A 26,433-nucleotide genomic window follows, 5' to 3' on the forward strand; every position below is an offset into this window, starting at 1 on the left:
AGTGTCCCCAATTTCTCATCCACCACCATAGCCTGCCTCGAGGTAAGCAAACAAATTTGTTGCGATACAAAGGCAAATGGAATATTAAAACTTAGATCAACCAGGGTCAATTTAAAATGATTGCTATATTTCTCCAGAGTGTTACTAAAGTCAGTGTCTAAGGATTTAGTGCGTGGTGGTTGGTGCTAATTGAGCCTTCTGTGTTATGGTTTAGGCTCACTGAGTTTGGTCAATTTCTACATATCTTTCCCATCAGATTGTCTTTGATACTAGAGGGATGATAGTACTATAAAATATTGAGGTGTTGTATGATGTTAGATGACTTTATTCAGATTTTCTAGTGTCATTCTGGGCACTATGTTTAGTCAACACCTGTGTTCAGTTTACATTTCTTTATTTCTGTTTTCACCTTTATTTCTTTCTTTTATTTTCCCTGACTAAATACTATTTGTTTCTATTTCAGTGATACTTTAAAAACGTGTCCTGGAGGAGGACAGAGTGATAGCACAGCAGGTAGAGCATTTGCTTTGTACACGACTGACCTGAGTTCGATCCTTGGCATTCCATAATGTCCCTGAGCTTGCCAGGAGAGATTTCTGAACTTAAGTTGATTCAGTAAACCTAGTACTCAAAACTTAATTTCTAAATACTAGTTTCAAAGATAGAATTTTAAAGGTGGAGTCCTTGAAGAAATGGTTTCTTTTAAAATTGGGACAAGAGTATACAAAGCTAAAATTTAAATACCATATGATTTAGTTAACATTTTAGTACCATCATTATTTTCTTAATTTTAAATAATGGGCTGTGTTGATGTCCACTGGAAGCACTGTGAGAAACTGGGAGATGGATGTATTTTTTCCCCTGAAAATCTAAATATATTTCAAAACAAAAGTAAAATAAAAGCCCCACAAGATTAGATGCAGTATGCATTTAGAGGCCACACAGTGGAAAAATCAAGGAGTATAGATTGCATTTGGTTCCTAAAATGTAGACTTTCATATATAAAGCTATATTTACTTTATGCACAGTTTTTTTTGGTTGGGGACTTTATATTTGGTCACACCTGCTCTGTGCTTACTCCTATCTATGCTCAGAGATCACTTCTTATAGTGCTTAGGGATTGATATTTAGTTCTGGAGACTGAACTAGGGTGAACTGCATGAAAGGTAAGCGTCTTTTTATTTCTCCTGTACTATCTCTCCACCTCCTCTGCATAGTTTTTGAACTAAAAAATTTAAGCATAAGATATGCAACAGTATTTTAGTTTCAAGCATTGACCATAGATTCCACTTTAAAAAGCAGGAGAGATAGTACAGCGGTAGAGCATTTGCCTTGCATGTGGATGACCCAGGAAGGACCCCTGTTTAATCTCTGCATTCCACATAGTCCCCTGTGCCTGCCAGAGTGTTTTCTGAGTGCAGAGCCAGGAGTAACCCCTGAGCATCATGGTGCGTGGCCCCAAAACAAACAAACAAACAAACAAAAACAAGAAAGAAAAAGGAAAAACAAGTAGGTTCTAAAAAATCACCAAGAAATAGAAATAGTGTCTTCCTGAATCCTTTGTCAGTTTTCTACATTGTTGTCCCATATACTGAATTGAGCTAAAAATTATTGAATGTATTTTACTCAAAAGTTATGCTGCAGTCTGACCATATCATATCAAACATCTTTACAGAAGTAATAAAGTTTAATATAGACTGTTAGGTGGGATCAGTAAGAATTTGTGGTAGCCTTAAATATGTCACACTCACTCTACAGCTGGGGAGTAACCAACCACAAAAATTACCAAACCACACAGACCTTAAACAGAATGAATATTAGGGAGAAACCTGAACAGGTCTATTCAATAGACCTTAAAAGTATATTAAACTTAGCTATGTTGAGCTATCTATGGAAGCACTGCAACATTAACTTTATCTAAGGACTTAGACCCTTAACATATTTTCTTTGGGGCCGGGTGGTGGCGCTAAAGGTAAGGTGCCTGCCTTACCTGCGCTAGCCTAGGACGGACCGCGATTCGATCCCCCGGTGTCTCATATGGTCCCCCAAGCCAGGAGCGACTTCTGAGCGCATAGCCAGGAGTAACCCCTGAGCGTCACTGGGTGTGGCCCAAAAACCAAAAAAAAAAAAAAAAAAAACAAAACAAAAACAAACAAAAAAAAAACATATTTTCTTTGAAAACAATGAATGATTCGAGGGCTAGAGAGATAGCACAGTGGTAAGGCGTTTGCCTTGCAGGCAGCCAACCCAGTGAAGACCTGGGTTCAATTTCTGGCATCCCATATGGTCCACTGAGCCTATTGGAAGTGATTTCTGAGCTCAGAGCCAGAAATAAACCCTGAGCACCACTGGGTTTGACCTCAAAAATCAACCAACCAACCAACCACCACCACCACCACCACCACCACCACCACCACCAACAACAACAACAACAACAACAACAAAAATGTAAACACTAATCTGTACTTGTAAAATCATTTGTGCAAACACCTCCTGTATTTGAGATTTGCATCAAGTTTGAAACGCTGAAAAATGAATATTATTAATCTAAGAGTGCAGCAGATCCTTTAAAGTGTATAGCTTTATCAAGAATAGAAAAACCATATAAATAGAATTAAGATGAAGTCAAATTTAAAAATAAAAGAAAACATAATGAATGATTCTGATGCAGTCTCATTAGCAAATCTCATTTAAAAGTGAGTCACTATGGATGTTTTTCTCAACCTAAAGATTAAGCATGAGTAATGTTTTGTAGAGGTCTCTCTGTTCCTTCCTCTTGGGGAGTGGGCTGCTTTGGCTATAATTCACAGTTCTTGGGATAATGAGCCACTCATACCAGCCTAAGTTAGATTAACTATCACCTTACTTTACTTCCCTCAGTTGGAACATATGCTGCCAGGTTGGGATTTTCTGGTTTCTAGAAGATCATCATTCCCCCAAACAACATTTCTTCCTGCTGTCCAAGTTCTCAGGGATTTGCCTTCTGGGGGGTACTCGCACCCCACTCATATTGCTGTGCCTTTTTCTAGTTTTATGGCTTTGACCAGGAGAGATCCAGCATCCAATGTCGACTGGTCCAACTTTTTTGGAAGATGATATGACATTCCTCAAAAATCTAAAATTGAATTTCCATTCAACCCAGCAATATCTCTTCTGGGAATATAACCTAAGAGCCCCAAAACACATTACAAAAAAAAGATTGATCTTCTATGTTCAGTGCAGCACCATTTACAATGGCCAGAATCTAGAAACAATCCAAGTTCCCAAGATGAGCTGATAAAAAACCATAAGGTTATTAGAACAACACATAGGTAAAACATTATATGACATTGAAACTAAAGGCATCTTCAAGGAGGAAACAGCTTCAAGGAGGAAATTCCAAACAATTAGAAGCAGAGATAAACAGGTAGGACTATATTAAGTTGAGAAGCTTCTTCACTTCAAAGGAAATAGTATCTAAGATAAAAAAGTCACCCACAGAATGAGAGAAACTATGCACCCAATACCCATCAGACAAGGAGTTAATATTGAAAATATACAAGGCCCTGACATAACTTAATAAGAAAAAAACATATAGCCCCATCAAAAAATGGGAAGAAGAAATGAACAGACACTTCCTCAAAAAAGAAATACAAATGGCCAGAAGACACATGAAAAGATGCTCCTCATCACTAATCATTAGGGAGATGCAAATCAAAACTACAATGAGGTACCATCTCAAACTGCAGAGAGTGGCACACATCACATAAAGAACAAGAATAATCAGTGCTAGCAGGGAAGTGGAGAAAAAGGAAATATCATTCACTGCTGCTGGGAATGCTGTCTAGTCCAGCCTTTATGGAAAACAATATGGTGATTCCTCAAAAAAAAAAAAAAAAAGAAAATTAAGCTTCCATATGATCCAGCTATAACACTCCCAGGGATATGTCCTAGGAACACAAAAATACAATTCAAAAATCCCTTTCTCACACCTATATTCATTGCAGCACTATTTACATTAGCCAGACTCTGTAAACAACTAAGATGCCCTTCAACAGATGAATGGCTAAGGAAACTGTAGTACATATACACAATGGAATATTATACATCTGTCAGGAGAGATGAAATCATGAAATTTTCCTACATGTGGATGTACATGGAATCTATTGTTTTGAGAGAAATAAGTCAGAGGGAGATAGACACAGAATAGACTCACTCATCTATGATTTTAAGAAAAATTAAAGACATTATTGTAATAAGGCCCAGAGACAATAGAGTTAAGGGCTGGAAAGGCCAGAAGGACATGCTCACAATTTGAAGCTCACCACAAAGAGTGGTGAATGCTATTAGGAAAATAACATACTAACAACTAGTATGACAATGTTAAAGAATGAGTGAAGTAGAATGCCTGTTGCAAATATAGGCAGTGGTGGGGGAGGTGTAGGGGCATTGGTGGTGGGAATGTTGTACTGGTGAAGTGGCGTATTTTGTTTATGACTGAAACCCAGCTACAAACATGTTTGTAATCATGGTGATTAAATAAAAATTTATTAAAAAATAAAAAAGAAACTATGGCACACCTGGTACACTTACACAATGGAATACTATGCAGCTGTTAGAAAAATGAAGCAAAGAAATTCACTTGTACATGGGTAGACATGCTGAGTGAAATTAGAGGGAAAGGGATAGACATAGAATGTTCACACTGATCCGTGGAATATAAAATAAAACACATACCATGAAAATAATATCTAAAGACAACAGATGTTGGGTGAGAAGTTTAGTGAAGACAGAAAAGGGACCAATATGGCAATAGCAGTTGGAAATGATAGATCTGATTAAGAAATGGAATTGAAGTAAAGTGATATGAATAATACACTTCAGTAACGGAATTGCAAATTATGATGCCTAAAAGAAAAGAAAGGGAAAGAAGAGAGAGGAGAGAGGAGAAGATAGGAGAATAGAGGAGAGAAGAGAGGAGAGAGAGAGAAAGAGAGAAGAGAGAGAAAAGTGTCATGGGGCAGACGGGGTGGTGGTGGGACTATGGGAGTGTAACTGGGTAAATTGGTGGTGAAAATGAATTTTGCTGAAGCATTGAGTGCTGGAATATGATAGAAGCTTAACTATCAACTTCATAACACTGTATCAGTGATTTAATTTTTAAAATTTACATAAAATAAAAAACACCTACAGAGAAAAGGCATTCTTGAAACTTAGAAAAATGGAAAACAAAAACTGTTTTACATCAATATTATGTCGATTACAAAATAATATTTTTATTTCAGAAATAATGCCCTCTACCCCAATTGCCTGCAGTTAGCCCACTATTAATCCTTCACAGACACAACAGTTTTCCCTGAGAATGTCTGCTTACTGGGGCCATGTTCCTTATCCAGTGGCTTCAATGTCTTAGAGGCCCATTTGGTATAGGGTCAGGATGCTGAAAACCAGGAAGGAGGTGATCTTCCAGAAACCCATCGTGACTCTGTAAAACAATACCAGTACATTCAGATTGTTAGTGCCCCCAGCTCTGGAATCCAGTACTGCCTCTGTCTATGGTTTAATCGTTCCGGGAGAACCATCTTTCCGGGACCCATTTACAGGAGGCAGAATTTGGCAATACACATCTGCAGATAGCTATCAAGGGAGTGAGCACAGAGATTGTAGAGAAAACTCCTAGCACACGGTCTAAGAATGAGATGATGGTCATAGTACGCGGTGTTCAGGGCGCGTGGACCAGAGTCCCTAGACAGATAAAAGCACAGGGAGAGCAGGAGCCGTTGAGAACAGAGCCACCTCACATCAGTATCAGAAGACTGAAGCAGAAGTTCCAAACTCAGACTGTCTAGTATTACCTGCATTATTACCAGTAATATTACCAGTATTACCTGCCCAGTATTACCACGTCTGAGAGGACACATGAAATAACAGAGATGAACCCAACACTCAAGCAGAGGATAGGGACTGAGATTGTAGACAGAATACCCGAAAGAGATTACCGGGAGAAAAGGGAGAATAGGAAAACAGCTACACACCTAAGCAGGAACACTGAAGTCACCTGGTAGCCAGAGGTTGGGTGCAGAGATGCAGAGGTGCAGCTCAGGTGTTTGGGGGGAAGCAGCAGCAGAGGGGAGAAGGGTGGTGCCTCTGAGCTCACAGTACCAGGCAGTGGCTCTTGTACCTGCCACTCTGATGCTGGGGTGGTGTTGGAGCGCCAGGCAGCCAATGAGGGGAAAGATTCTCTGCACCACATGGATTGTGTCACCCTCTTGTGCCCAGGATACTTGTTTATACATTGAAATTATTAATGAAAAGTAGGGAACAGTCCAGACTTGGAAAAGTAGAATCTGAAAAGTTATGCTGCAGTCTGACCATATCATATCAAACATCTTTATATTCCAGTGTTTTTGAATGGGTGTCCCACTTGTTGCACAGCTCCAATTAGTTCCCAGTTGTGAGATCTGGTAGAGCAGAGTCCTGAATCAAAGGGGCTCTTGCTCCCCCAAGTCTGACCCTACAGCTCTCCTTTCTTAAAGTTTAGAAGATTAAAGCGGGGTTCGGGGCTGATATGAGCTCCAGCAGGGTGATATTTGCAGGCTTAGAAGTGTTTTTGGAAGCAGAAGAGAAGGGAAAAGAATTCATTTCACCTCTGCAGCTCTTGCAGGAGGATTCTCCAGGGGTTTAACTTCTGAGTCTATGCAATGGAACAGTGTTCCCATCTTGCAGTTAAATTTTTATTAGTTGTCATAAGTTGAGGGCTACCTGTCCAGCCTGGATTTTAATGTTTTGAAAGTTGTTTCAAATGTAGGCTGATGGGTCCAACTCTGCTATTATTAGGCCTATGTAATAAGGCAGTCATATTCTTCATAGGCATAATATTGGGTAGATGGATCTTCAGAAGTGTGTTTCTGTGCCACACATATGTGTCAGTAGATGAGACATGGTTTCCAGAGGTACAAGGTATGTTTTGGGTCTGTGAAACTTGTTATATTTGCCAGGCTCCTGAAGAGTCTAAGAACAGCCTTGCTGGAATTATGTAGCACTGGATGCTAGCAGAATAGAAAGGATCTGCAGGGGCCAGTCCTGTCTGAGAGATGACACACCCAGCTAGCTTGAGCTTTCTACAGGGTCCCACAGAGCTTTCATCATACAGACTTGCATCTGACGTCAGACTTTTAGCCTGTGTCTAGCCAGTCATCTGGAGAGTCTATACCAAGTTTGGGCAGATTAACACAGCTATTATTAAGGTTAGGAGAGTTACCAAGATAGATCCTTACCATGACTTTCAAACTTGTATTGTCACAAAAGTTTCTTACTTATTATCTCTTAGGCACTGTAACGATGAATGTGGGATCCCTTTTCTTCGGGCATTACTCAGATCTTTGTTACTGTTCCCACTTCTGAAGAAAGTGATTCTGTGAACTGGTCACTTACGGGTTGCTTCTTATCTTCTTAGTTCCCTTGTCCTTCCTCTACATGTTTTCCTCTGGATCTCTTGTAAGATTCCTAAGGACTTATCTCTAGAGCTGTCTTAGATTGAAGGGTTTGGATGAGAGATACCCTTCACTCCCCAAGCCAGAAAAAAATTTCTGCACCTTAGAGTTTTCTTCCTAGTTTTAAATCTCTGCTACCTGGGATGGGTTTTATGGGGGTGTTAATTGACAATAAAAGTATTCTTTGAACACTGGTCCATAGATGGGAATTGTAAAGATGTTGCTGTCACACCGACAGTCTTTGTTTTTCAAAGTTGTACTTAGAGATTGTCTTTGCTACCCTTATACTTATCTTTATGGATCTGAGCCCCTGAACCAGATTCTATGAACAGTGGTTCAAATGAATCCCATTCATTTCTAACTGTTAAGTTCTGACTCAGCTGAGCAATATCCAAGGGACCAGGTGAACATTCAATACATTATGTCCTGTATTTTTTTTTTTATCAATCTTATCTGGATCCCACACTTAAGTGATCTTTACTAGTTCAACAATTTGAACTACCATGTCATAGATATCACTGCTGGAAATGCCCTGATACTTAATTTGAAAAAAAATTCTGACCACTACCACTATTTACTGGAAAGAGGAAAATTTCTCCAGTCAGAAACAGAATTACTTTCCATGTCCTCATAAGATTTGACTTCAGCTTCATTTTTAAAGAGGGGAGGGAAGGAAGTTCTAGAGACAGATAGGGGACTGCCAGAGTCCCTGTGGGGGTCAGGGCGGTGAGTGTGTTTGTGAGTGAGTGAGTGTGAGTGTGTGTGTGTGTGTGTGTGTGTGTGTGTGTGTGTGTGTCTTTTTGCTCACACTCTACAATTCTAAATCCCTGCCTTTGTATTTCAACCAAGGGATAAAGTTTTCTGCTGCACTTTCCTACAACATGGTAGCACACCCTAGGCAACCTAATGTTACTAGGTACCTACTGGTAGCTGTTTCAAAAAGCCTTGGTAGAATGTTTCCCAAGAGGCAGTGATTTTGACATCTAAAACAAAACACGGTCTGCTGGAAGGGCAGCAGAGGGCGCGCCAATACTGTCCATGAATTCTCACTCGAAAAGGGTCCGCCTAAATGACCGAAGTCGAGGTTTACCGAGTTTTACCGAGGTTGGCCGAGTTTGGCCGAGTTTGTCCGAAGTTGTCCGAGGTTGGCCGAGGCTGGCCGAAGTTTCTGAGGTCCATCCGTTTTTGTTCGTTTCCTTGTTTTGTTTTCGGGCCACACCTGGTGGTGCTCAAGGCCTTTTCTGGATTCTACACTATGATTTAATTCGTAATGGCGCTTGAGTAACCATATGCGATACCAGATATCAAACTCGGATCTGCTGTGTGCATGGCAAATGCCCTACATACTGTGATATCGCTTTGACCCCTTTTATTATTTATTTATTTGTTTGTTTGTTTATTTATTTATTTATTTATTGTTTTGTGGCCACCTGGCATTGCTCGGGGTTACTCCTGGCTGTGCTCAGAAGTCACTCCTGGCAGGGGGGACCATATAGGATGTCGGGATTTGAACCGGGTCTGTCCCCCTTGCAAGGCAAATACCCTACTGCTGTGCTATCACTCCGCCCCCGTTTTTGAATTTTGTTTTTTATTTATTTTGGTTTGTGTGTGTGTGTTTTATTTTTTTGCCCTTTTATTTTTGAAAAATATTTTAAAACTAATTGATATTATGCTTACAGTACAATGAATATTGATTTATCATTCACACAATTACTGTGCCACAGTAATCAAAATCTTCCTAGGAGAAGATGTTTTGCTCTAATTCAAATAAGTTTAAAGTTAGAAACTACCAGCCCACTTCTTTACTGCACCTTTCAAAAATAACCACCTCCTATACTGAAAGCAAATGTAACTTATTACTATAATTATAAATCTGAGAAGAAAAGCCATGCTCAATTATATAGACAAGAATTTTTACATAAAATACAAAGAACATAAATATTTTTAAACTCATTCAGTGGTTTGGTCCTAGAAACCAAGGCTTGAATCCAAATTTTAATAAGGGTCTTATATATCTATAATTGCGTCTCCTATTCAATCCCTTTCTTTCCTCCTCTACTCACCACAAACTCAGCTATATGGATCAGTCCTTTTTATTTTATTTTATCTTATTGTGTATTTTTATTTGGTTTGGTTTGGTAATGCACCTAGTGCTGAGATCACTCCTGGCAGGGCTTGGGGGATGATATAGGATAACCAGGATCAAATCCAAGACAGCAATGTACAAAGTAAGTGTTCTGCTGTAATATGACTTTGACCCAACTACCTCTATTTTTTGTTATGAACACTTTTTTGATTCCAACAGAGAAAATTCCCATCATTAAGGCTTCTTTATTAACAAAACTCCACCAATACTGGTTTTTTCAGGGGGGGGTTTATATGCACTATTTTCACTGGTGTGATATTGTATCTCAATGTTGTTTTAATTTGCTTTTACTTAAATATAAAGACATTTTTATATACCTAAAATTGGCCATATTTGTTTATATTCTCTCCCCATTTTTGAATGGGGTTTGAGTTTTCTGCTTTTGAGTTGTGAATGCTTTACCTTGGATATCAGTCCTTTATCTGATTATTATATGCAAAATTTCTCCCATTCAGTAGAATGTCTTTTTTATTATAGCTTGAGTTGTTTTTTGTTTGTTTGTTTTGTTTTTTTGGGTTTTTTGCTGTGCAAAGTTATTTAATTTGACATAGTCCCATTTGATTATTCCTATCCCAGTTTCTTGATCCTGCTGTCCTACTCTGTCTTGGTCTTTCCTTCCTTAAAGGATGCTCCCTTAAAAGTTCTTAAAACTTCTTAAAAGTGTTCTGCTATCTTGTCTCAACCAAAATGAACCCCATAGAGGGCTTGGGGTCTTTGGGTAAGAAGGTTGTGGGTACACTGGTAAAGATTGTGGTGGCACACAAAAGCTCAACAAGAAAGACTGGATTTGAAGGAAGAAATGTAAGGGAGGTTTTTAGTAAATATAAATAGGGCTTTACTTCCTTCAAAAGCCAAATACCCATTTTTCTCCAATGCACATGGAACATTCTCTAAGATCGACTACATATTGGGTCACAATACATACCTCCATAAAATAAAAAGGATAGAAATTGTACCAACTATCTTCTCAGACCATGATGCACTGAAAATAGAAGTAAATTATAAACAAGAACAGAGAAATAACTCTTAACACTTGGAACATAATAAGTTAACTACTGAACAACCAGTAGGTCAAAGAGGAAATCAAAAGATTCCCAGAACAAATAAGAAAGAGGACACGAATTGTCAGAATTTGTGGGACATAGCAAATGGTTATTAAGAAGATTTATAGCTTTGCCAACATTCATCAGGAAGGAAGGATCCACATAAATAATTTGACTGCACAGCTTAAGAAATTGGCAGATGGTGGTGGGGTGGTATGGGATGTACTTGGTGAACATTTGTGGAGAGAGTTTGACAATGATAGAGGGATTGCTCTGATTTATTGTATATCTGAAACCTAACTATGAAGGACTTTGTAAATCACAATGATTTCAAAAAATAAAATTAAATTAAAAAATTATAAAATAAAAGAAATAAATAAAGAAATTGTAAAATCATCAATAAAGTGAGTGGAAAGCAGACAGAAATAAGAAAAGATTAAAACAGAGCAGAAGTTAATGAACTAGAAACCCCAAATCAATAGAAAAGATCAAAGAAAGCAAGAGTTGGTTCTTTGAAAAAATAATAAACAAGATCAATAAATCATTAGCAAGACTCAGAGAGAAAACCCAAATCAACTGAGTCAGAAATGAAAGAGAGAATGTCACAGTAGGCATTGCAGGAGTTAAAAGGACAGATTTTAGAAGCTTTATGTCATTAAATGAGAGAATACATAAGAAATAAATTCTTAAACTCCTATAACCTGCCAAAGTTGAATTAAGATGAGATAGAACAGAAATATCACTACTGAGTAAATAGAAATAGTAATCAAAAGTCTTCCCCCAAACAAAAGTCGAGAACCAGAGGAATTCACTAGTGAATTCTTTCACATTTTTAAAGAGGATGCATTGCCAATAATTTTTAGGCTCTTTCAGGAAATTGAAGAAACAAAAACAATCTATGAAGCTAACATTACCCTGATACCAAAAGCAGAGACTCCACAAACAAAGAGAATTACAGGAAGATAACCTTAGAAAATACTGACACAAAGATCCTTCACAAAATACTAGCAAATAGAACCCAACAATTTATCAAAGAGACCATACAAAATGACACAGTAGGATTCATCCCAGGGATACAAGGATGGTTTAACACACACAAGTCAATCAACATAATACCCCATATCAATAAAAGAAAAAAATAAAAATCATATGATCCTATCAATTGATGCAGAAATGGCATCAACAAAATTGAAGGAACTTCTTTTACTGTAGTTAAAGCTATTTACCATAAGCCTATGGCAAACATTATAGTCAATGGGGAAGTTGGTGGCAGGGAATAAAAATTGGTGAAGGGATAGGTGTTAGAACATTGTATGATCAAAACTCAATTACTAGCAACTTTTATCTCCTGCTGGTTCATTTAACATTTAAAAAAGACAGGGATTTTTGAATTACTAACTGTTAAAACAATCTTGCAATTATAACCACATTTCCCACTATTGTGATATTTAATTAACTTATCTACTTGTGCTTATCTGCTTTAGGAGTATGTATTTCACTCTTTAAAAGATTTGGAAAATTGTGATTGGTTTGGATCTGGGACTCTGTGGAGTGGCTAACAAATAATAAAACTCTTTGAAATTTTGTTTTTGCTTTAAAAGAAAATGCATCACATAGTTGACCATAATATGTTCATTTCCAGATAAGTCAGAGCAAAATTATGAAAAAAGAAAAAGAAAAAGGAAAAGAAATAAAATTTTTAAAAAAGAAAGAAAAAGAAGTACAGAAACAAGCACATTTGTGATATTATTTATCGCCAATGAAATCATTAATACAATGCCAGAAGAAACATTGTATTAATAAGATGTGTTGTTAGTTGTCCTTTCTGTTAAATTGGTGTGTTCTTATAGGGATGACAGCATGAAACAAATGAAGTTGTCCAGGAATTCAAAGTACTATTTCTTATATTGAGACATTTAGGGGCATGTTTTCAGCTGCCAGGCCTCCTGGCATGTTTTCAGCTGCCAGACATCCTGGAAGAAGGAGGATGTGGGAGGGTTACCAACATTTGCTCCAAAATTGCCCTGGTAACATCAGCCCAAAATCAGCATACTTGAAGTTTTGCCTTGAAGAGAGGGTGGCGAGGTAGGGCCATAGGCAAATCAATGATAATGGGTGATGGATATAGAAGGCATGGCTTCAGCAGGGTGAGACTTGGCTTGCCTTCTTCTCCAAGATAGCCAGCTTCCTGATGTATGGCGTGTGTACCTATAGTTTTTCTTTTTTTTTTTTTTTTTTTGGTTTTTGGGCCACACCCGGTAACGCTCAGGGGTTACTCCTGGCTATGCGCTCAGAAGTTGCTCCTGGCTTGGGGGACCATATGGGACACCGGGGGATCGAACCGCGGTCAGTCCAAGGCTAGCGCAGGCAAGGCAGGCACCTTACCTTTAGCGCCACCGCCCGGCCCCTATAGTTTTTTATGACGTGGTTTTTTTTTATCTCTTTTGAGAAAAGATTGAGTCTATGGAGTTGGCTAGATGAGAACAGGGCGACTATGCTTGTGGGCATGGTTATAGCTACCAGGATTCCCAAAAGAAGCAAGATATGTGAGGAGGGTGCCTGCACTTGCTCCAAAAAGTTCTGGTAATACCATTTCAAATACTGGCATACCTGAAATTTGGCCAGATTGGTGTTCCTGAGAGAATTGTAGAAAGGTTATGAGGTAGGGCCATAGTCAAGTCAGTGATTGTGGGTAATAGATGCAGCAGTCATGGCTTTGTCAGAGCGAGGACTTGGCCAGCCCTCTCTTCCCTAGATTGTCAGCTTTCAGCCGTGAGACTTGTGTACCCATGATTTTTCACAGCATAGTTTACCTCTCACTCGAGAAACGAGTGAATCTATGGATCTGACCTGATGTGAACATGGTGTCTGAATCACCTTGAAATTCTTAAACTTTTCCTAGGATTTCAAGTCTCTCTGTGCTATTCCTTAAGAAATAAAGTGCAGTTTTTCCACAAATGAATAATCTGATCATGGTGTTCATTATAAATTAAAGGACTTTCGTGACACCAGATGAGAGGTTAAATTGGGAGTCTTTATTATAGAAGCCTGCAACCACAAGTGGAATGATGTCTCAAAGAACTTGAGACTCCAAGGACATTCAGGGATGAATTTATGAAGGCCACAATGACATCCTAGTCAAATACAGGATACAATGGGTAAGGGCTACAGGAGTTGTAATCAGCATGGCAACTGCTTTTTCGTTTGGTTGGTTTTGGCATAACACAAGGCATTGCTCAGGGATTACTCTTGCTTTGCATTTAGGAATTACTCCTGGCAGTGCACAGAAGACCAGAGAAAATTTCCAGGCATAAAAAAAAAAATGGCACGCAAAATGTAGTCAAGGTATACAGAAGATTCTCCTCTCAAACATCCTAATCTTTGTCAAACTCCTTTTTAAAAAACTGTCTTCATGCTTTAAACCCAATTTATAGTGCTTACCCATTCCTTTAGTTAAGAAAATAAAAAGGGACAAGGTTTTATTTAACTTTACCAGGCATCCCACTTAAGGATACTTCATACCACAGTTTTTGGAGTTTTTACTTCCCTTAATATAATTTCTACTGATTGGCTACTTCATTTACAGTCCTTTGCTTCCAATCTTAACTGAGGGAGGGCAAGAACATTAGCCCAATGTGGCTGTCATTATAATCATCATGAGCAACAACGATTTATTTGTATTTACATTTGGTAGGCAGTAAAAAATGAATAAGCAAAACCACAACTGGGACCGGAGCAATAGTATAGCAGTAGAGTATAGGGCATTTACCTTGCATGAGGTTGACCTGGGTTGGTGCAGTCAATAGCATCCTGAGTGCAATTGCCAGGATTTTACTGCCTGGTGTACCTCCAATGCTCCCTTCCCCATATAGGCTTAGTCTAATTATATGAAAATAAAAAGGTTATAGACATTAAGTAAGATCCTATAGAAATTGGATAAAAATGCTACAAGGCTTTTTTAATGTTCTGTTCATCCAATTAATATGATATATTGATTTAAATTTCCCAAATAAAGTTGAAAAACCTTTCATTTACCTGGTCATTTATATATTTTCTTTTAAAAATTCTAAACTTTATACCCATTTTTTATTGGCATTTTTCCTTTTTGCTTTGAGGTTTGAGATCTTAATATATTTTAGGTACTAACCCTTTACCAGATACATGATTTGCAAATATTTTATCCCACACAATAAGTTGACATTTTATTTTGTTGACATTTTTCTTAGTTGAGCAGAAGATTTTAGGTTTGAAGTTGTCTCACCTGTTTTGGTAAGGAAGGGCCAGCAATGCTCAATGCCTACTTCTGGCTCTATGCTCAGGAATCATTACAGGAGAAGCTTCAGGGACCAGATATGGTATTGGAATCAAAAGAAAATAAGCCACATGCAAGAGGAACCCCCTACTCACTGTATTATCACTCTGGCCCCTGAAATTATCACACATACTGGGGCCCAGAGAGATGGCACAGTGGCGTTTGCCTTGCAAGCAGCCGATCCAGGACCAAAAGGTGGTTGGTTCAAATCCTAGTGTTCCATATGGTCCCCCTTGCCTGCCAGGAGCTATTTCTGAGCAGACAGCCAGGAGTCACCCCTGAGCACCACCGAGTGTGGCCCAAAAACCAAAAAAAAAAAAAAAAAAAAATTATCACACATACTTACTTTTCCTTTTAGTGCCTAAGTTTCGGTGTCTGATTAAGAACTTTTTATTAGATCAATATAAAGGAAATTGGCCTCAAGAAAAATTATATAAAAATGGGAAATTGCTATGCTGTCTGGTTTTATCTGGGAGTTTGATGCTCTCAGGTCTTAAATTGATAGTTAAGGCTTGTCAGAGATAAAAATCTAATAGATTTCTTGATTTTTTTGATTTTCTTGATTTCTCATGCAATTAAAAAAGTTATTTCTAGTTTACTCCTCTAATGCTACACAATTTGTCTTACAATATAAATTCAAAGGCAACATTTAATAACAAATATAACAGAAGTAACACTAACAACACAAATTTATCCTCTTCAACCTGGTTACTTGGTACTGTGAAATTCACTAGAAAACTTCAAATGAAAATTAATTATATTGAGTTACACATGTGAAAATCTTATAAGTTGCCATTATGTCCAGACATCAGTTAAAAATCTAAACACACTAAAAATAAATACAATTTATAGAGATTCCTAAAGAGAGGTAAACAGGGCAAACCTTTGTTCCAAAATTTGGAGAGAGAGAGGAATGCTGAAAGGAATGGTTAACTGGCACAGAGACTTACAAGGAGAAGCTTCAGTGAGATTAATGAGGTAGAGAATCTGAAATTATTAGGTATACTGGGGAGTTAAAAACTTCAGGAGAACATAGTTATAAACCATCTTCTCCCCACCACTTTCATAACTGCATTAATTTTACCTTCATGAGCTTGATCAGGTTCTCAGACTATCTGGGAGAAAAATAGTCTCTTGCGATCTGTTTCCTGTAGCTAATGAAGGAAAATCTTTTTATGCTTGAAGGGCAAGAGAAAAGGCACCCTTCTGACACACCAGAGCTCAAAGTTCTCAGGGAAAGAAAAAGACTAACCTGTTGAGCTTTTAATTAGCGCTTCACTGATAGGGGAAAGATTCTTAATTACAGTCAGCTTTGGTCTTTTAACTGCCTAAGGCCTAGAGTTCAGGACTATTGATCAGTGGATTTTAGGATAAATATAGAATCACAAAAGTACATTGGCAGAAGGAACGATAAACAGTGTCAGGGGTAATCTTGGCCTTTCTTTCCTAGGAATGCTGATTTCCTTGCAGAGTAGTGTTGATGTGCTCTAAGAACTTTTTTTCCCCACAGACAACTTCTTTGTTGTAGGTACTAGAGGAGTTTTATCTTAAGGTTTAGAAGCTATTTTTAAGGGACTTCAGTTGCCAGGAAAATGCAGAATTGAAAGAGAAGGGCCCAATGTGTCACTCTGAAAGACTCAGAAGGTGACAGATAATTCCTTTAGAATTATGAAATTTTTTTAATCTCTTAAATTTTTTTCCTAGCAGTTTATTGATTGATTTATTGATTGGTCGGTCTTTGGGCCACACCCAGCGATGCTCAGGGGTTACTCCTGGCTCTGCACTCAGAAATTGCTCCTGGTAAGCTTGGGGGCCATATGGAATGCCAGGAATTGAACTGGGTCTGTACCAGGTTGGCCGCATGCAAGGCAAATGCTCTACCACTGTGCTATCTCTCAGGCCCCAATTCTTAAAATTTAATTGAAATTTTGTAGTTTACAGTACTGTTAATAGTGGTTTCTCATGCACATAGTCCTAACACCACACCGGTGCATCTCTTATGTACCCACATTCTTTTCCCAAAGACCTCCCACTCACCTCCTCTTAACACTCTCCCATCCACAATTAATTGTATGGATCAGTTCTCCTATTATGTTTAATGTTCTCTTGGTATAGTCATAGAATCTAGATATCTAAGTATTGGTCCATGGAGAATATTTAGAAATTGGAATCATGCCATACATTTCACAACTACTACCAACTGAGTTCTAAACGTGAGTTAGATACTAGGTATATTGCTCATAATCTCAACAACTTAGTAAAGTAGGTATTATTATTTTTGTTTAAAAAGGCAAAAGAATTGTAAGATAATTTGGCTTAATTTAATTCTTTCTTCCAAGTTCCATGGAGACTACAGGATACTAGAAACTGACATTTCTTTTCTAAATCTGGATAGACAATTGGCACTGACTTAGAAGGAGATGTAGAAATGTCTGCTTGCTTCATGGATAATGTGATTTATATGAGAAACTCAATAATAGACATGAATCATTTATAGTTTGATCTAACACTTGGGAGATTAAAAATTTCACAGCAAGAAGATAAATGTTGGATCTTCAATGTAGGGTAGGTAAATTGATAAAGAATAAAATAAAATGTAATTTAAAATAATACTCATAAATAAACATTTTAAACATGTCAGTGTTCAAATAACTATACTCCAGATGATTAAAACTTCTATAATTTTGTATTACATTTTGTTTCATATTTTCTGAAATTATTTATAGTCTTTTTTTTTTTTGCTGTTTTTGTAAATGCAGTGGGTCGAGGGGGTAGTGGAAATGGTTTAAGTGGCAGGAAATTCCTACCACTAACCCAAAGCATTTGACTCTGAGAAAAATTATTTGGGTCTATATTTCATCTTTTCTGATCAAAGTTATTGGACGAGAGAATCCAAAATTCATATCTAGTTCTGATATTCTACAAATGTGTCTTACACTTATGCTATGTTCATCTAATTTTTGTGATAGTAGGACACCAATTATTTGACTTCTTTCATTTATTGCCTAGGACAATCTCATATCTCAACAATCAATTAAGCCAGTTGTTCAATCCTTTTTTCTAACTAAAGACCCATATTTGAAGTATCCAGGGCCAGGGATTAGGAACTGCCTTTTTTTTAAATTTTATTTTGATAATAGTGGCTTACATATCTTTCACATTAGTATTTTAGGTACATATTGACATTTAATCAGGGGAATACCCACCACCAAATTTGTCCTCCCCCTTTCCCCGTTCCCTTTCTGCAACACATATCCCCCACCATCACACCCGAGGCTGCTATAGTAGAAGGTCCCCTGTTTGTCTAGCTTACTATCAGTGATCATACATCTGTTTGTCCTGGTGCCCTCCCTTGTTTCTCCCTCTATTTGAGAGGCTAACCTAGATAAATTGAGTTATGTGGTTTTGTTTGAGGGAGAGAAAGGCAATAGAATGGGGGTAAAGATTAAGCAAAAATAAATAAATAAATAAATAAAATATGCTGAAAATGGGCGGAGTCCTTCTAGTGGCTATCAGCCTCAGTTTGAGAGAGGACATGAAAAAGGTAATTGAAACACCATAACAATACAAAAATAAATGTCAAATTAAATATCCAGTGAGCCCTACAGCAATAAAGAGAAGCACCACACAATAGTCTCAGCTCTGAATTCATATTGTGCTGGAATGGAAAAAGAAAGAGAAAGATAAGATAAAATAATATAAAATACAAAAGGAGACATCAACTTCAATATCTATACCAAAATAAAGATGTCAGAAAAACAATCAATCAATCAATCAATCAATATATATGTGGAAAAATAATTATTTTGTGCTTTTTTTTTTCTTTTTTCCCCCTGCATAGGCACAGTAATTATTGGGGATATTGCAGAGGAAATTCCCTTGGCCTTGGAGATACAGGATTTCTCCATCCCTGAAGTATACTGTCATGGGATTTACTATAGACTCCTTGCATGATCATTTACTCTTCCCTCGGTGCTTTTGTGGTGTATGGAAGACTTCTGCTTCGTCATGGATGGTAAAATCACACCTCTGTATCTAGAGATCTTGGTGACTGTGCAGCTCAAGAAATGGAGCTTATGATTAAGGCTTTCTTTGTGGTTCTAGCAGTTCTGCTTCTTCAGTGTCGTTTTAATTCATCTTCTGTAGTTGGTAGTTGGTGTTCTTGGTAATTATGTTGCTCCTAGGATGGAGCCTGGGATAGAGTCTTTCGTTATGTTTCTGGAAGACCCGTTCACTTGTGGTTGTCTAGTCAGACCTCTGGAACTGGAGATCTTGTTTGTTGAACAGATTTTAGACCAAAAGCTAGGTTAGAGCTTTTTGTTGTTGTTGTTGTTGTTGGTCCCAGGATGCATACTGTTTAGTCCTGGTTGTAACAACCAGTCATCTGTATATAGCAATCTTGGTTTCTGCACAGATCAAAGGGTGATATGTCTTCTGATTTTGTCTTATTGTTGGCTGGTGAGGAAGGATAACTTGCTCTTAGATCTAGTTGTTCCCATTTCCTCATTGTCGGGTTATCAAATTAGAACTGGTGTACATTGGCGTCAAAGCAGTATTATGAATGCCCTGGAGGGGACTTGGTTCCTGGAGCTGTTGTGGAGAACTCTGTTGTTTCTATGTCTGGGATCCAGGAGTCAAGGCTGGATGGTCGGTGTCTATTTTCCTAGAAGCTAGGTTGGTTCCCCATGACATACATTCAGGGTGGGAGATGTCCCTGTGTTGTAAAAAAGTATAAGTTCTTATCCCTAGTAGATAAGAGCTTGTTTTTAAAGCTAAAATTTCCCCTATTTTTAATATGCCTTTGCAGGAAGAAGTGGTGCTACATTATATTGCGGGTGGATTTGGGGGTGAAGAGAGAAGAAAACAGACCCATGACAAAAACTAAAAATATATATGCTCAGACATATCTAAAGAAAAAAGAGTTTCTTAAGAGAAAAAAAGGGATTAAATAAAAGACATAATTAAAGGAATAAAGTGAGGCTGGGAGAGATAGCATGGAGGCAAGGCGTCTGTTCTTCCTGCAGAAGGATGGTGGCTCACATCCCTGCATCCCATATGGTCCCCCATGCCCACCAGAGGCAACCTCAGAGCACAGAGCCAGGAGCACCCTCCGAGCGCCGCCAGCTGTGACCCAAAAGAAGCACAAAACAAATCAAATCAAAAAACAAAAAGTAGAGAAAAAAAAAAACCGAACAAGGGGGCGGAGAAAAAAAAGTAAAAGGGAGAAAGTGATACAGGAGATTACTTTATATTTGGGGAGAAACAGTATAAGAGGTAGTGTTATATAGATCTATACTTATGATGATAGTATAGGCTTCCCCATTGTCTTTTGAGATTTCCTCGTGAGGTGTGGGCTCTACGCAGAGAGGTGTTGGGTAGAGTTCTTGCAATGGGAGTCCTTTTGGCGCTAATCCGGTATTAAACCACAGTCCACAATAGGGAGAGGTGATTAGGAGGGCCACACTGCATGATTCAGTCGGGGTGTTGGTTGTATTTTCTTGCCGGGAACGAGGTGTGAGTTTGAGTGGGTGTCTCTTCACTTGGGAACTGGGTGCTGCTTCGTTGGTGTAGGAGGTTGGTTTTGATGCCTAATGGGTTAAGAACTGAGGGTGAAGAGTTATAACATGGTGGGGATATCGGGGATTGTATTAAGGGGTGAAGGGATAGTCAGGTTTCTGAAGGAGAGAGGGGATAGTACATGGGAGGGGTTATATAGGGTATAGGTATAGATTGTTTGTGGATAGGTTTGTCTCTTAAGGATTCCTATCTCTGTGTGCTCTTGCCCCCATATAAACATATAGAAGTTAGCTTAAAAATATATTAATGTAGAGATGTGGGGAGGGCAAGAGATACTCCGGGTACAAAAAGATAGGTAGGTATAGTACTTGTAAGAAAAGGAAACTAATAGATCAACTTTTGGATATGTATAGGTTTCGTGTCTCAAGTACTAACCATTGTGTTAGTGAGGTCTATCTATATAGGTGTTTACCCTTTGCAGTATTGTCTGCAGCACCCTTTATATCAGCTTTCTTTCCTTTCCTATAGAGGAGGTAACTGTGTGGTTTTTATTTGACCTGGATTGAATTGATGGTAATAAGAAGAAGGTGGAAGAAGAGGGAGACGAGAAAAGGGAAAACAAAACAGAACAAAACAAACCAACAATTATCAATAACAAAAACAAAAATATGAAGTAATGAGAAGAGAGGGTATAAGAGCATGTTAGTTTGCTTTAATGTATTGATGCTTAGGCCCTGTAGTAAAATTCTGCAGGTCACGGTTGTTGCTTCGGTGGTCTGGCTGGTCATGCCTTCAGGTCCTAAAAGAAGGCATAATCTAGAGATAAAGGGTATGTTAAAGAGTTATATCCGGACATTTTCATGATGCAAGCTCAGTATGGTGCCTCGTGTGACTCAGCACCGAGGTACCACCGTAGGATGTTCACCCTTTGTATCCAGGAACCCCTATGGGCAGAAAAACTGAAGGTTATTTTACATGTGGTAAGGTTAAGGCATTCAACCATAATGTTTTAAAATGTTTCCATTGGAGTCAATAATTTCCCATCATAATCTTTACCTGTATTCCTGTATAAGATCCCTAGTAAATTATTATGGGCCTCTGTAGTAAAACGATAATTCCATACCTGTTCTCTCTATGCTACTGTTTCTGCTGTTGCTGGTTTCTTTATGATATAATGTGTAGTCAGGCTTCGTGTTGTTTCTCTTCCCTTTGTTTTGGGCTCTACTTCCCAGTATATGGTGATTATTACAGTGTTTAAGGTTTCTATCCTGTTACACCCTGTTATTTAATCGTGGGGTTTTGGTTATAAATCTGGTGCCTATTCTAGGTACGTCAGAATAGTGCTATCATTCTGTGTTTATCTTTCGTCTTCTGGCTTGCTTCGTTTAACATAATATGTTCTAGGTCCATCCATGTTGCTGCAAAGTCTGTGATCGTATCATTTCTGACTGCCATGTAGTACTCCATTGTGTATAGATACCACGTCTTAATGATCCACTCATCTGTTGTTGGACATCGAGGTTGGTTCCAAGACTTGGCTATTATAATGAGTGCTGCAATACATAGTGGGGTACACACATACTTTGGGATGAATGTCCTTCTGGCTAGGGGGTAGATACCTAGGAGAGCAATTGCTGGATCAAATGGCAGCTCAATTATGAGTTCCATTAGCACTATCCAGACTGTTCTCCATAGGTGTTGGACTAGGGGGCATTCCCACCAGCAGTGGATGAGAGTGCCTTTCATACCACAACCCCGCCAACAGAGATTGTTTCTATTATTTTTGATGTGAGCCATCCTCACTGGTATAAGGTGGTACCTCATTGTTGTCTTGATTTGGATTTCCCTAATGATGAGTGAAGGTGAGCATGCTTTCATGTGTTTGTTGGCCATCATTCAGTCTTCCTCAGAGACGTTTCTATTCATTTCATATCCCCATTTTTTATGGCTTTATTTGGTTTTGGAGGGCTCAGCTTTCTGAGTGCTTTGTATATTCTAGATATCAGCCCTTTATCTGATATGTTGAGTGCAAAGATTTTTTCTCATTCAGTTAACTGTCTTCTTGTGTTAAGTAGGGTTTCTTTTGCCATGCAGAAGCATTTTAGTTTGATGTAGTCCCATTTGTTTATGTTTGATGTTAAAGTTCTTGCCATTGGTGCTCTATCCTCGAAGACCTTTTTGATATATATAGTCTTCGAATGTTCTGCCTATTTTATTCTCAAAAAACTTTATAGATTCGGGTCTGATTTCAAGATCTTTGATCCATTTTGAGTTGGCTTTGTATAAGGAGTGAGGTAAGAAATTTTCAATTTCTTACATGTGGTTTTCCAGTTGTACCAACACCATTTGCTGAAGAGACTTTCTTTGTTCCATTTCAAGTTCTTGGCTCTTTTGTCAAATATTAGTTGGTTGTATATCTGGGGGTTTATGTCTGGGAATTCTGTTCTGACCCATTGGTCTGAGGTCCTGTCTTTGTTCCAGTACCATGCTGTTTTGATCACTATGGCTTTATAGTATATTTGCAGGTTAGGTAATGCCACCCAGCTTCTTGATTTTCGAAATGTGTTTGACTATCCTGGGTCTTTTGTGGTTCCAGATAAATTTTGTGATTGATTGCTCTAATTATTTAAAGAATAATGTCTGAATTTGGATAGGGATTGCATTAAATCTATATTGTAGTTTGGGTAGGATAGTCATTTTGACTATGTTGATTTTACCTACCCATGAGCATGGGATGTTCTTCCACTGCCTTAGATCCTCTTCAATTTCTTTCTGAAGTGTTTTGAAGTTTCCCTGGTATAGGCCCTTCATTTCCCTTGTAAGGTTGATTTCTAGGTACCTAATATTTTTGCTACTATTTTAAATGGAATTGTGTTTTTAATCTCTCTCTCTCTTCAGCTTTGTTATTTGTATAGAGAAACGCTACTGTCTTCTGTGTATTGACTTTGTAGCCAGCCACTTTGCTGTATTAGTTAATTGTTTCTAGGAGTTTTACTGTGGATTCTTTAGGGTTTTTAATGTATAGCATCATATCATCTGCAAAAAGAGATAGTTTGAGTTCCTCTTTCCCAATTTGGATTCCTTTGATTCCCTTCTCTTGCTGAATTGCTATTGCTAGGACTTCTAAGATTATATTGAATAAGAGTAGAGAGAGTGTACAGCCTTGCCTAGTTCCTGACCTTAATGGAAATGCTTCTAGTTTTTCACCATTAAGGATAATGTTGGTTGTGGGCTTTTCATAGATAGCTGTAACTATTTTGAGGAAGGTTTCTTCTAACCCTATTTTACTGAGTGTCTTCAACATAAAAGGGTGTTGGATTTTGTCAAATACCTTCTCTGCATTGACTGATATGATCATGTGGTTTTTGTCTTTTTTGTTGTTGATGTGATGTATGATGTTGATTGATTTGCATATGTTGAACCAACCTTGCATTTCTGGTATAAAACCCACTTGGTCATGGTGTATGATCTTTTTGATGAAGTGCTGGATTCGGTTTGCTAAGAACTGCCTTATTTTAAGGATATAGTAGGTGACTATTCTGTTTTTTTTTTTTTTTTTATAAAAACTTAGGCATTGGGGCGGGCGGGACCATCCGAGGACTGCGGAGGGCGAGGTGACCCCGGGGCCACCGCCGCGATGGGCCGCGAGTTCGGGCACCTGACGCGCATGCGCCATGTCATCTCCTACAGCCTGTCGCCCTTCGAGCAGCGCGCCTTCCCCCACTACGTGAGCAAGGGCATCCCCAACGTGTTGCGCTGCACGCAGGCGTCCATCCTCCGCGTGGCGCCGCCATTTATAGCTTTTTACCTCGTCTACACCTGGGGGACCCAGGAGTTTGAAAAGTCCAAGAGGAAGAATCCAGCCGACTATGAAAATGACTCCTGAACAGCTCATGAAGAACGAGGCGCCCCTCAGCTCTAAAGGCCCTCTCTGGGAGAGGAGTCTGCGGTAGTGTCTTGAAGATTCAATAAATTAAAAATGGGCTAAAAAAAAAAAAAAAAAAAAACCAAAAAAAACAAAAAAAAAAACTTAGGCATTGAATAGCCAAGACTATAGGTGCTGGACACCTATATAAAAAGACTGCTATGACTAATGTACTAGGTCATTTTCTTGGAGGAATGAGGGTTAGTTCGACCCAGCAAAAGCCAAGAAAAGTACAGTTTCTCAGTCCGTTATCAGGAATCCATTTACTGGAAAGTGGAATAGTCAGAGAGAAGACGATATCTCCTCTTTATATCAAGAGTCATTCTTTGTGGTACAGTATTCTTTTGGGAAGGAGACAATTATAAAATCTGATCACTATAGAAGGCTAATTCAGGCCCAGAAAGGTGGTAGGCTATATCTGGACATCATTTAATCTCTAATGTAAGATGTTCCACTGTAGCAGATTCAAATGTGCTATATGTCATTCATTATTCTGTTCATATGCAATAGATAAATGGAGCTATGAATCAACTGGTGAAATATTTTATGAAATTTCAAGTTAGGTAAGGTAAGGGAATGTTTTACTATCACTTAACTTTGGGTTTGGGCAGGATTATCATGGTGCAATTTGAACCACATTAGGTCTTGTACTTTGAGTTCCATACTTTAAATATTATAATTTTACAACACCCAAGTATTAGGGTTTAAATTAATTCTATATTAGATTAAAGCCCATTTCATAAACTCCACTTGAAAAAAAAACCCTGTATTCTGTATTTAGATTACATTGAGGTGGAGTCAACAATAAGAGCTTGTTAAAATATCGAAGGTGCAAATGACCAATTGACTTTCTAATTTCCAAGCCTGGGAAATTTACTATTTGTCTCTGTTTCTAGGGGATAACAATATTTTTATTCACACTCAAACAATTCGGTAAATGAAATTTGAATTTGTCACTCATGATCCTCCAGTGGAAAACACCAATTGCCATAGAATCCAGTACAAAGGACTGAATCCTTAGATTGTAGAGAAAATAAGGAATAAGGACTACCTCTTAGGCAAAAGGAAGGTGTTTGTTTTGCCCAAGAGTTGATTGTACTGGCCTCAATTCTTCAAAAATGGAAGTTCCTGGCAGATTTTCCTGTGGAATATAGTTAATTTGTCCGGAGGATGCTCTTTCTAACCCCACTTTTCACTTTTTTTTTTTTTTTTGCTGTAGGCAGCAGAAGATGCTTCTTCTGAGAGCCAGAGGGTTTTTTTTTTTCTTCTTAAGGTTTCCTCAGCTTTCAGGGAAGATTCTGAATATTGGTGGAGGAGGGCCAATCTCATAACTAAACTGAGATCAATCTCAGAAGTAAATTAAATCTGGATCTAATTATTCTGAATGGCTTCCTCTTGATTAAAATTCTCCTTTGGCTCAGACTTACCATATGCAAAATGTCTTTCCTCTTTCTGTTTTAAAGACTGCTCTATGGAAAAGAGGTAGAGAAACAGAAATCTTCAGTTCAGAAATCATATATTGCATTTAAGGAGACTTTTTGTAAATGGGGTGGCTTGGAACTAAAGAGAGTATAGCTTTGGTGTCTTATACACCTAAATTTGTCTTGTCTTCTACAACTTGGCTCTATGACTTATCCATGATACTTGAGTAAAGAAAATTCTTCCTGATTTACAGTTTCTCAACATATATAAGAGGGACAATAATGCCTACTTGGCATGGAAAAATATATTTATATTAAATACTTGCTACATTTCTTGGCATGGAGTATACGTATTTAAGAGTGGTGCTATTTTTAAAAGAATATCACTTAAAGTGCCAAATTACATTAGCTTAATATGGTAAAGTAATTGAATTCTTAACTATTCTTTCAAATTTTCTCTATAAGGTAATCTAAGACTTTATTTATCAAAGTAAAATCATTAAGATCACTGTCAAATATATTGGCCTCCCAAAACCTCAGATCCTTGACTGGTCATGGTCATGTTGCATTGTCATTGCACAGCAGGATTAATGGAAA

At 38.1% G+C, this 26,433-nt stretch overlaps 1 protein-coding gene across 1 annotated transcript; it reads left to right on the forward strand.

Annotated features, from left to right (window-relative positions):
- Nucleotides 1-24,074: 24,074 nt before the first annotated feature.
- On the forward strand, nucleotides 24,075-24,400 carry LOC126018992 (cytochrome b-c1 complex subunit 8-like). The gene has a single exon (XM_049781113.1). It carries the CDS (start codon nucleotides 24,128-24,130, stop codon nucleotides 24,374-24,376), a length of 249 nt encoding a protein of 82 aa, XP_049637070.1. The 5' UTR covers nucleotides 24,075-24,127; the 3' UTR covers nucleotides 24,377-24,400.
- The last annotated feature ends 2,033 nt before the right edge of the window (nucleotides 24,401-26,433 follow it).

This window comes from Suncus etruscus, chromosome 9 (genome assembly GCF_024139225.1).
Source record: "Suncus etruscus isolate mSunEtr1 chromosome 9, mSunEtr1.pri.cur, whole genome shotgun sequence".
NCBI lineage: Eukaryota > Metazoa > Chordata > Mammalia > Eulipotyphla > Soricidae > Suncus > Suncus etruscus.

What these genes read in the sequence shown, in the direction of transcription:
- LOC126018992 (XM_049781113.1), top strand. Translation starts at nt 24,128, where the DNA reads ATGGGCCGCGAGTTCGGGCACCTGACGCGCATGCGCCATGTCATCTCC.